The following is an 11,918-nucleotide window of genomic DNA, read 5'->3' as shown; positions in this document are numbered from 1 at the left end:
TCAACCCTGGAAGGGAAAAGTAAAGAAATGTCTACATCTGAGCTTTCCGGTGGAGCAAGAATTCTCTACATCTTCCAATCAGTCTTTGTAAAGAGCTTAGAGGTTTGTTTGTACATTTTTAAAGTTTTCCCTCGATCCTCATCTCAATTATTAGATGCCTTTTGTTTTGTTGTTCCAAGTTTGTGCATTAGGCTATATCTTAGTTAGGTGATGGCATCATAATTTAATTTAAATTAGGGTATCACTTGTGGTCTTCACTTGGAGGTTCATTTTGTTGCTATTGACATAAAACATATACACGTATGGGTGACTTTCTATTTATAAGATAATTAATTGATTAGTAAAACCATTAACTCTGTGTGGATATCTTAGTATAATTAGTGTGGTTATTGACCTAGAAGGCAGACAGTTCGTTTCAGGTTTTAAGCTCTTGGAAGCGTGCCATGTATGCAGTTTTTTACGAGTAAAATTACTTCAGTTAGAAAAATAATCAGTGTTTTGTGTTTATTCAATTCCCTGCATCTTTCGAAGCATCTGATCTGCTATCGCTTGAAATTGATCTATATCTCTGCTATATAGTGATCTTTTACATTCCTGTAGCTACTAATGTTGTCAGTGGCTTAGTGCTACTTGGTACGGGTTTTAGAGCTTAACCTATTTGTTTCCTTCACTTTGCTTCTGAAGGAGGTTGATCCGTGTGAAGACTTAACAGATGAGGATATTCGGACTGCAATACAAAATGCAACTGGTCCCAGATCTGCATTATTTGTTCCAGATGTAGGTCTTTATCCCCAAATCCTGCTTATCAGTACTTTCCACATACTTAAATTGCTTGAGCTTTGTACTTTTTAGCTACTCTGATAAGTATCTCTTGTTTTCATTCTCTTCTGCATAGGTTCCATTTGAAGTTCTTGTCAGGAGGCAAATATCCCGTTTATTAGATCCCAGCCTTCAGTGTGCTAGGTTCATTTATGATGAGCTAATAAAGGTGTGATTTATCATGTGCTACGTTATTATACTTACTGTTAAATTTACTTGATCTTGAATTTTAAATAGAAAATTTCTCTACAGATTAGTCATCAGTGTATGATGACTGAGTTACAGCGGTTTCCTGTCCTGCAAAAGCGCATGGACGAGGTTATTGGGAACTTTCTGCGAGAAGGTCTTGAGCCTTCACAAGCAATGATCCGGGATCTTCTTGAAATGGAGGTATGCATGAAGAATTTAAGCTCAACGCACTACTGATTGCATGGTCAGTTATGTTAAATATGCTGAGATATCTAAACTATATACTGATTTTTGTTTTTCCTGTCATGCGGGTGGATTAGCAGGGGCATTAAGTTTGAGATAATCGATTACTCAATTTTACTGAATAGAGCCTCTTTTAAATTTGGATTCGGAATTATGCTGGTTGTGAATGCTGGAAATTCGGTTTAAATTTTTAAGCTTACCATTTGCAGATGGATTACATAAATACCTCACACCCAAATTTTATTGGGGGAACCAAAGCTGTGGAGCTTGCAATGCAACAAGTAAAATCTTCTAGGATTTCGCATCCTGTTACGCGGCCAAAGGTGGGCAAATGTCTTAGCAAAGCATTAATATTGCTTATGTGTTTCTCTTTGTGAATAGTACAATTTTTTTTATATGTTCCTTTTGACTAAACAGGATACAGTGGAGCCTGAGAAGGCAGCGTCTTCTGCGAGTCAAATAAAAACCCGATCTTTTCTCGGCCGGCAAACTAATGGAAGCGTCACTGATCTGGTATGTCATTTTTTTGTTTATGTTATGTGTGTATTTGACTCTGTGACATTTATAGTCTGTCTCCTGCTTCCGAAAGCCCATGAGGAGAGTACAAAGATCCAGCTAAAGACTTCTTATACCATATAACATATTTCCATAAAATTTTTTCACAGGGTGTTCTAGCTGCTGCAGCAGATGCTGAAAAGTCCGGACCAGCTGGTAAATGTTATTACATTCGTTTTTCAGCGTTGCATGTATGCATGGTTAAATGAATATATGTAGTTCTCAGACGATTTGTGACTGAAATGATAGAATTCATTGTCAAGGTATGACTTACATACGAGCATACATGTCTGGTCTTTATTTGTTGAAGAACCCAATGCTCTGTGTAGGAAACACCTGGACTGGTTTAGCATCAATGTTTCGGGGGAGTGATGTTCAGGCAGCTGCTAAAAACAACTTACTAAACAGAACATTCAGCGAAGCTGCTCAAGCTATGTATCAGAACTTGTCAACAATCTATTTGAAGGAGGTATAATATCTTGTGCCTTCTCAAGCTCCTCATACTTTCCCAATACAGTATAATTATTTACTACCTATTCACCTCATAAATGTTTGGTTTTTGAAGCCTCCAACTGTGTTGAGGTCATCTGAAAATCATTCAGAACAGGAGTCAGTTGAGATTCAGATAACAAAGCTATTATTGAAATCCTACTATGACATTGTAAGGAAGAATGTTGAGGACTTGGTCCCAAAAGCAATCATGCATTTTCTGGTTAGTCTCTCCTCCCTCTTATAAAATATTCACATTGTGGTATTACTTGAGATCTTCAAAGTTTTTAGAAAATTTCAACTGTCAAGCAACGTTCATTGATGACACTTGTAACTAATAGTGTCTGTCGATCTTCTACTCCACCTGAAGTAACTCAGCTGTGAGTGGATTTGTAACTATTTTATGTAATTGATAATATACACAGGTAAATTACTCGAAACGTGAGCTGCACAATGTTTTCATCGAGAAGCTTTACAGGTGATGAAAGAAACCATGTGTCTCATCTGATTTTGTGAATAGTCTTTTTTTTTTTTTATGAACTAAAAAATCTGGTGGATGGGGGCAGGGAGAACTTGATTGAAGAATTGTTGAAAGAGCCGGATGAGTTAGCGATAAAGAGGAAACGCACGCAGGAGACTCTTCGCATTCTTCAGCAGGCTAATCGGGTAAGTTCAAAGGGGTTTGCCTTGAAGAAAATGCAATTTAAACTTGTTAAAATGTGTCTAATTGATATGGTTAAAACAGACATTAGACGAGCTGCCCTTAGAAGCGGAATCAGTTGAGAGAGGTTACAGAATTGGTTTTGAAGGGAAACATGAGGAGTTGCCGGGTACAAGAAGATCAAGGACAGAAACTAATGGGAACGGACGGTTCTGATTTGCACGCATTTCTCATTCATTTGGTGATGGAAAAGATTTGTTCTCTCTCCTTGAAATCGGTTGTGCGTGGGGGAGGTATAGTGAAACACATGATTAACAAAGGTTTTGTTGGTGAGGGTATTATTAGCTTATTAGAAGATGCAACTTATATTTGTTTCTCGGAGCCGAGAAGAATAATCAAAATTCCTAACTTCACTCTTCATAGCATTATTCTCCAATACATCAAAGTAGTGGGTCACGAAAGAAAAAAAAAACATTTAACATTAACATTAACGAGCTTGTTGCTTGCTTCTATCCAAAGAAGTTGAGAGAATGTATATCTTTAGGAACAAGCATATGTTTTTTTTTCTTTTAAGTGAAAGCCGAATAAATCAGTTTGCTTAGCCAGATAGCATTAACAGCCAAATTAATCTTTCAGACATTAATACAGATCTCGAGGTACCCATGTAACTCATTTGTAGTAAATAATGGGAAATAAATACAACAACACTCAAGAATGTTGGGTATCCGATGGACGGAAATGAATGTCTCAGTCTTTGTTTGTCTCTGATGAAGCAGGCTTTCCAGAATACTTGTCGCGCCAAACCTGTTTATTCTTCTCGATACTGTTCTGATTTTGAGTAAATTCAGTAAGCCCCTGTCTGAATGCTCCAAGCGTAACTCCACTGCCCACCAAGATGCTTGTCACTCCCATTTTCGAAACCTGTTTTTTTTTTATTCACACACACACACACCAAAGATTCAATCTTAGTGCACGCACATAGTAAAAGAAATAGTCCCTACCACGCGACATAAAGTTCAAACTAGCCACAAAGTAGGAGTTTGTCTTAACTGATTTGATGTTTCTGTCCTCATCATCGAAGAAGAGCATCGCAGTAAAAGGCACTCCCGTCCTTGTGTGAATCTTCTGAAAATGGTCTGTCTTGTGCGTCCAACTTGAGTAAATTTCCTGAAACAATCCCAGAAGTATTATTATTATTACCCTATGCCAGGCAGATATCAACAACAACTTCCTATTCCTTTCCAATACGTTTTGAACTACGATGCATATATCAAATGTGGTACCAGAAGGACACTTTATCTAACAACACACGTGAGGTAAGTCTGAAGAAACATCACTAGACAATGATTTGGCGGCTAACACAATGAACCACATAGAAGAAGAGAAGAGAGACACAAAGGAGACAACAAAAAGAAGAAGATGATTGAAACTAACCTTGGCGACAAACATGGGCTTAATGTTGAGTTTATCAAGAAATGTGTTAGCAATATCAGAAGTAGGAGATCTCGAAGCAATAGCCATTTCAATTCCCTTTTCTTTCAGAGCACTCAGTATACCTTTTGCTTGTGGATACAGAGACGGCATTTCGCGTTTCGAAAGGCATTCGCTGAAACGAACGAGTCACACAAATCCATAACATCAAAAAACATTCGAAACTAATTTCAAAAAGATGCAAACTTCTTCCAAAGCAGTATCAAAAACAAACAGTGTGATCGATCAATTCACACTCTTCTTTAAAACTCTTACTTTTTTCTCCAATTCATACAACCTGATTACCAATTTGATAAAACGAAACAAGTTCCACAAAAAAATTGGGGATGGAATTTGAATGAAGAAAAGACAAAAGATTTAGGGTACCAGTAAAAAGGCCAGAGAGTGTAATCGAGATCAAAGACGACGAGTCTCGGAAGAATCTGAAACATTCCCATTATCTGCATCGCTTCATCTTTAACCTTCTCGTCCCCCATCTCCGGATATGTTTCAGACTTCTCTCTCTCTCTCTCTTGGCTTCTTCGTTTTCCAATTTATTTTTTTTAACTTCAACAATCCAATCGGAGACGCTATCCCATTGCAGTCTTTTTTTTTTTTTTTTATTAGTATTTAAGTGGATGAAAAATAAAGTTTTAATTGTGAATTGTGAGAGAGCTGTGTCTCTGCACCCATTTTTTAGACACTCACAGACTCTCAACGTGTCGCTTATGTAGTGGGTAAGATTTATTTTGTTTTATTTTTGTTTTTTTTTCTTTCTCTTTTATTCATTTGCTGTCCTCTCTCTCTTTGGATACAACCAAAACAACGAAAAAACATGAATCGATTTATCAAAATCGTGGAAAACAAAACAATCGACTTTCTGATCGGTTTCCAAATAAAATTGATCACTCGTCGTCGTCTTCTTCTTGCTGAGATTTGTCCTTCTTGGTTTCACGGAACATATTGTATCAGGTATGGATCTCGATGTCTCTGTTCTAAGATGACATGAAGATTTAATTATCTCTATCTGTTTTGTTTGATTGTTTAGCATTAGCCTCTTAATTTGTGGTTTAGTGATCGTGATATACCTTCTTTAAGCTTTTGGGGTTGATGATTTTTGCAACTTTGATTTCAATTTGATCTACTTGCTTGATGAAATTTCCGGTTACATCACAAGTGCTACACCATTATAAACAGATATTCACATGGTACATGTTTATACTGCAGTGGGATAGGTATTACAGAACAAGGCAAGTACCTACAATTGATGTTCGAACTCTGGATAAAAGAACAAGGCAAGTACCTGCAATTGATGTTCGAACCCAGCAAGTAAGCCTTTTTTTTACCTTTTATTTCTTTGGCTTGTAGTTAGAAGAACAAGGCAAGTACCTGTGTTGATTACTCGATTTGCTATTTTTTTTTTGGGGTTTATCTGTCAATTATCTATGGCATTGTTCAAAGGAAAAATCCAACTATCTACAACTTGTTTCTTCTAATAAATCTGTGAATCTATATAGCTAATCTGTTGACATGGGTTTTGTGCTTGTTTTGGCAGATATTCTGGCATCTGCACACGAGAAGCTGTGTGCAACAGAAATGGTCCAGGGATGTTTAAATTTGCCCATTAGTCGAATAAAAAGGTGTGTTTTTATTCAGTTGTGGATTGATTTATTTTGCTTGCTAGAATAAAAAGGTCTTGATTTATCTAGGGTTATGGTTATGTTTTAAGTCTTGTTTGAAGTCTTGGTTTGATTTTGACAGTGATAGTTTGATTTGTGACACTTATTGTTTTGGTAGTTGTCATTGATTGTTAAGCACTTACTCAAGTTTGAGTTGTTTTGGTAGTTAAGCACTTACTCAAGTTTTGGTAGTTGTCATTGATTGCTTGAACTTAAACACAAAACACACTTAAACTCCACCTAACCGCTTCACCATATGGGTTACGAACGAGTCTATTCATTTAGCTTCTATTGTTCTGTATCCCCAAACCACCGAAACCAATTCTTCTTCTCTCCATCTTTCATATAGTTTAGGGTATGGGCTCTAGCAATTCATGTAGCTTTTCTCTAAACTTTACAGACCTCTTGAGTAGCCAAGTTGGGGTGAATAATCCATAATCTCTTCCATCTTTTTCTCCTCCTATCCAAACAAGCTCATCACCTATCCAAATAAGCTCTTCACCTATGCAAATAAGCTCATCACCTATCCCTCAGTTTAGTACAAAATTTAGTGATGTCAAAGAGGTAGCTGAAAACGCAAGGGAAGCTAGAATCCGATGGACTGCCTAGGAAGATATTGTCTTGATCAGTGGTTGGTTAAACACTAGCAAAGATCCAGTCGTGGGCAATGGGCAAAAGGGTGGTTCCTTTTGGGAGCGAATTACATTCTACTATGGAGCGAGTGAAGCAGTAGCGGGTAAACCAAAGAGAGGGGCCATTCAATGTAATCAGAGGTGGAAAAAAATAAATGAGACTGTCAACAAGTTTGTAGGATGCTACAACCAAGCTTCGAGTCGGAGAACCAGTGGCCAGTCAGAAGATGATGTTCTCCAAATGGCAAACGAGTTGTACGTCAATGATCAGAAAATGAAGTTCTCTCTAGAGCATGCTTGGAGGCTTCTTCGCCATGAGCAGAAGTGGTGTTCTTCGAATGCTTTGAGAGGACCTGAAAACTCCAAAAGAACAAAGCTTGATGTGAGTGGCACATATTCCTCCAGTTCAAATACAACTTCTCGTCTTGAGGAAGAAGCTAATGAACGCCCTCCAGGTGTTAAGGCATCCAAAAGGAAAGGAAAGAACAATGGTCATGGTACAGAAACTGAGGGTAATTCTCTACAAAAGTTAGAGAAGGCGTGGGAGATCAGGGAGAAAGAAATAGCTGCGAGAGAAAGAATTTCCAAGAAACGACTTCTAAAGAGTCTAGTCAGCAAAACTGATATGTCCGAGGCTGAAATCAATCTGAGAAAGGAGCTAATTGATGAGATGTTAGGATAGTTGGTTGTGTTAAGCTAAAGTTTGTGTTATGTGTTTAGTTAAACGAGTTTCTGTTTTGTGTTTAGTTAAAGTTTGTGTTATGTGTTTAGTTAAACAAGTTTGTGTTTTGTGTTTAGTTAAAGTTTGTGTTTGTGTGTTTAGTTAAAGTTTGTGTATCGTTTCTAATCATTGTTTGTGTTTAGTGAATGTTTAATCATGAGTCGAAAACAATGTATGTATCGTTTTTAATCAAAGTTTGTATCGTAGACCTGGTCTGGTCCGGGATTATAAAAATTTCCTAAAAGAACCCTTCTACTTCTTTAGTATTACGAAATCGACCCTTATTTATTTGAGTGAAGCAGTTCTCTTATTTGACATACTTCATGCTATAAATATACTTTTTGGACTATTTTTACATTATTCACATTAATTTTGGACAACTTTATCCTTAAACTTATAACAATAAGATAACTAAAAGATCAAAACTAACTATAATTTGGACCATACGATTTTAAATAATAGTTTAGATCTAATGGCTTACATTTAATCTAACAAATTGTTTTTTTTTTCTCTATTCTCTCTCTCTTTCGAGAGTGTTTATTGTTTGTTTCTCTTTTTAATGGATTGTATAGCTTTTTAAAGAAATCTTAGCCTTACAAAATTCACTACAACAACAACTAAGCCTTATAAAATTCACTAATTTCGTCCCAAAACAGGCTAAAACCAAAAAACAGGCTAAAACTGATAAAACTTTGGTTTGAAGCAGTAAACGGCTTTGTTAGTGCTTCTAGAGTAAAAATGTGTCACAATCCAAGGTATTTGACTAATTATAAGAGTTAGAGATGAATTAGGAATCTTTAGACAACACTTATACCAATTTCGTCCCAAAACAGGCTAAAATCGACATAACTTTACTTAGAAGCAGTAAACGGCTTTGTTAGTGCTTTTAGGGTCAAAATGTGTCACAAATCAATGTATTTGACTAATTATAAGAGTTAGAGATGGATCAGGAGTGTTTAGACAACACTTATACTCATTTTATCCAAAACATGCTAAAACCGAGAAAACAAGCTAAAACCAACAAAACTTTGCTTAGAAGCAGTAAACGGCTTTGTTAGTGCTTCTAGGGTCAAAATGTGTCACAATCCAATGTAGTTGGCTAATTACAAGAGTTAGAGATGGATTAGGAGTCTTTAGACAACACTTATACTCATTTCGTCCCAAAACAGGCTAAAAACAACAAAACATTGCTTAGAATCAGTAAACAGCTTTGATAGTGTTTTTAGGGTCAAAATTTGTCACAAATCATTGTATTTGACTAATTATAAAAGTTAGAGATGGATTAAGAGTGTTTAGACAATACTTATACCCATTTTGTCCAAAACAGGCTAAAACCGACAAAACTTTCCTAAGAAGCAGTAAATGGCTTATAATTAGACAACACTTATACCCATTTTGTCCAAAACAAGCTAAAACCGAGAAAACAGGCTAAAACCGACAAAACTTTCCTAAGAAGCAGTAAACGGCTTTGTTAGTGCTTTTAGGGTCAAAATGTGTCACAAATCAATGTATTTGACTAACTATAAGAGTTCGAGATGGATTAGGAGTGTTTAGACAACACTTATACCCATTTTGACAAAATAGTTACACCTAGTGCACAGTAAATCATCTGTCTTATGATTTGTTATATCTAAAGCCTTATCACCATATTGCTTGACCTCTTGCTTTGTTGCTTTGTTACAGTGTCACTTAGACACAATATCATACTATCTAGGTTTTGTTAATGGTTTGAAGAGAGGTGGTGAGATTGCGTTAAAGGGCGGTGATAACAGTTGATAGTTTGTTGCTATGTTTTTCTCGTCTTTTTCTAGTTTGTTATCAAGGTTATGTATTTGTCGTGAAATAGTATGTAATATTTGACTTTGATAATTATTTTGTTCATATACAATCTTAATGTCAGCCATATATAGTGAATCTTTATCATCTCGGTTTTCCCCAGTTATAAATGGTGTAGCTATTACTTGTCTTTGGGGAGTGTGAATTTTGATGTCTTTTAAAGGTGGGTGGACTGATTTGTGTATTTCTCCGTTAGTCATTTCCCATGTGTGGTATAATGTGGAATTAGTGTTTGTTGATTCATTTTTATATGGGTAGTATATGCCATTTTCTAAAGCGTATGTTTCAAACCATGTGAAAAATGGAATATTTACTTTTATATTTTCCATATGGTTATACCATATTTCTCTAAAAGTGGTAAGTTTTTCTTTATTAAAAGCTTGAAAGTACCATTTTCGTTTATCTATGTTTTTATCTGATCAAAATTCTCCTTTAAGATAATCTTTGTCTATTGTAAATGTTATTATAATAACATTTATTGATTTAAATCTGAAGCTGTTGGGGAAGTAGGAAAGTTAGACGATCCCACTTCTGATTGTTGAACTGGTTCAGCTATTGGTGCTTGAAAAATAATAGGTTTTTTTTCCCTTGAGTTTTTGTTAAAATTTGTTCTACACTTTCCTCTGATTCAGTGCTAGCTTGGCCAGTTCTGTACTCAGAGAAAGATGAACGTGGGTAGAATGAACTAAATTTCAATGATGGTGGATCTCTAAAAGAACCAAAGTTTAATAATACTTTTCAATCATATTGTTTTGTTATACTTGTAATAGTTCTTTGTTCAAAGTTTCTTGGTGGTTGAGTAATATTAATCTTCCAGTGATCAGAAATTGTAATTTCTTTACTATGTACAGCTAATATTGTTGGTTCGCCTTTATCATCTTGTAATAAACATCGTGGGTTAAACTCACATGTAGATTGCTTAAAGTAGATTGGATATAACAACAAATAGCCATGTCTTTCTTGCTGAAATTTAATTTCAGGCAATTGTACATTTAGAACTAAAGTATTAACTATTGTACGATCATGTAAGTATTAACTATTGTACGATCATATAGGCTTACTTGAAAATTGGGTGCACAATTAAAATATATAGCTATGTTGCATAAGTTTGATTGTACTGCTCCTAATAAGGAGTCCTCAAATTTTAAAAGTGTTTTATCTCTTAATAACATGAGTATTGGAGAATCAATCCCTGTTCTAGATAAAGGTTTAATTGCTATTTGTATAGACCAAAATGAATATAATTGAACTTCTTTCTTTTATAGTTTTCTAAAGCGATAGAAGAAAGTTTCTTCAAATTCATTTTGTAATGATAAAGTTTTTTCATGTTCTTTGATTGAATATGCAGTTCTAAAATCAAAAGCTCCTATTTGATATATATTTTGTGGATTAACATGTGGTAGCTGATCTTTTGATATTTCTTGATTAAAGGTTGTAATTTTTGACATAATTTCTCTTTAATTAATTGTTTTTTTAGATGTAGAAGATGATGCATGCTTAGACTTAAACAACTTCCTATCCATAGATGCCATGTTTAAATTATCCTTAATCTGATGCTAAAAATGCAAACTAACCGATCTTATCGATGACGAATGACGCGTGGGCTTACCAACTAACTCACTGCCTTCTGTTCTTATAGCCTGAAACACCTATGCTATCAACTCTCTTGACAAGGTTCTGGTAGATTGGTTTTTAACACTAGGCTTAAGGTTAGATTAAACACAACTTCTTTTGGCTTGGATGTTTTAAGAAAAACATATATCATACTATAAGCAAAAATCTTTTGGCTCTGATACCATACGTTCTAATAACAAAACCCATGATTAAATATAGTTATATAACGTTGTTGTATAACTATAATTATAAGACTTTAAATAAAACGAGTAACTCAAAATATAGACAAGTGGGATGATTAAAACTTACTTTATTAAACTTGATATGAAATACACGAGTATAGATACAAGCTTTGAAAACCAAATTATGAAAACAAGAGAGTATGATGTGTAGGGAATTTTTGAAGGATCGCTAAAAACACTCTGATAAAAATTCTCCTTTAAGATAATCTTTGTCTATTGTAAATGTTTTTATAATAACATTTATTGATTTTAAATCTGAAGCTGTTGGGAAAGTAGGATTGTTAGACGATTCCACTTCTGATTGTTGAATTGGTTCAGCTATTGGTGCTTGAAAAATAATAGGTTTTTTCCCTTGGGTTTTTGTTAAAATTTGTTCTACACTTTCCTCTGATTCAGTGCTAGCTTGGCCAGTTCTGTACTCAGGAAAGATGAGCGTGGATAGAATGAACTAAATTTCAATGATGGTGGATTCTAAAAGAACCAAAGTTTAATAATACTTTTCCATCATACTGTTCTGTTATACTTGTAATAGTTCTTTGTTCAAAATTTCTTGGTGGTTGAGTAATATTAATCTTCCATTGATCAGGAATTGTAATTTCTGTCCATTTTAATGCTTTTGGTGTGTATGTAGAGGTTGGTGTAGCTTTACTATAATTATAAGACTTTAAATAAAACGAGTAACTCAAAATATAGACAAGTGGGATGATTAAAACTTACTTTATTAAACTTGATATGAAATACACGAGTATCGATACAAGCTTTGAAAAC

At 35.0% G+C, this 11,918-nt stretch overlaps 2 protein-coding genes and 1 long non-coding RNA gene across 3 annotated transcripts in view; 2 read left to right on the top strand and 1 right to left on the bottom strand.

Annotated features, from left to right (window-relative positions):
* Positions 1-3,381, top strand: part of LOC104766657 (dynamin-related protein 3B) — a 7,405-nt gene extending 4,024 nt beyond the window's left edge. Inside the window, exons 10-21 of the mRNA XM_010490577.2 lie at positions 38-102; positions 685-777; positions 896-988; positions 1,072-1,209; positions 1,461-1,574; positions 1,669-1,764; positions 1,917-1,962; positions 2,136-2,275; positions 2,372-2,518; positions 2,721-2,773; positions 2,862-2,961; positions 3,041-3,381. Of these exons, the coding sequence (XP_010488879.1) occupies positions 38-102; positions 685-777; positions 896-988; positions 1,072-1,209; positions 1,461-1,574; positions 1,669-1,764; positions 1,917-1,962; positions 2,136-2,275; positions 2,372-2,518; positions 2,721-2,773; positions 2,862-2,961; positions 3,041-3,172 (1,217 nt within the window). The 3' untranslated portion in view covers positions 3,173-3,381. The remainder of the gene's footprint in view (positions 1-37; positions 103-684; positions 778-895; positions 989-1,071; positions 1,210-1,460; positions 1,575-1,668; positions 1,765-1,916; positions 1,963-2,135; positions 2,276-2,371; positions 2,519-2,720; positions 2,774-2,861; positions 2,962-3,040) is intronic.
* On the bottom strand, positions 3,512-5,045 carry LOC104766658 (magnesium-dependent phosphatase 1). The gene is made up of 4 exons (XM_010490579.2): positions 4,814-5,045; positions 4,391-4,562; positions 4,007-4,123; positions 3,512-3,877 (listed from the first exon to the last, which is right to left on the bottom strand). Exons 1-4 carry the CDS (start codon positions 4,921-4,923, stop codon positions 3,704-3,706), a joined length of 573 nt encoding a protein of 190 aa, XP_010488881.1. The 5' UTR covers positions 4,924-5,045; the 3' UTR covers positions 3,512-3,703.
* Positions 5,248-10,178, top strand: LOC109131030. The gene is made up of 4 exons (XR_002036765.1): positions 5,248-5,398; positions 5,654-5,755; positions 5,982-6,066; positions 9,927-10,178. It is a non-coding gene; the product is annotated as an uncharacterized LOC109131030 (long non-coding RNA).

The sequence above is a fragment of the Camelina sativa genome, chromosome 19, assembly GCF_000633955.1.
Source record: "Camelina sativa cultivar DH55 chromosome 19, Cs, whole genome shotgun sequence".
NCBI classification, from domain to species: Eukaryota; Viridiplantae; Streptophyta; class Magnoliopsida; order Brassicales; family Brassicaceae; genus Camelina; species Camelina sativa.
The sequence above is the reverse complement of the archived record's forward strand: the minus strand, read 5'-3'. Positions and strand labels throughout refer to the sequence as shown.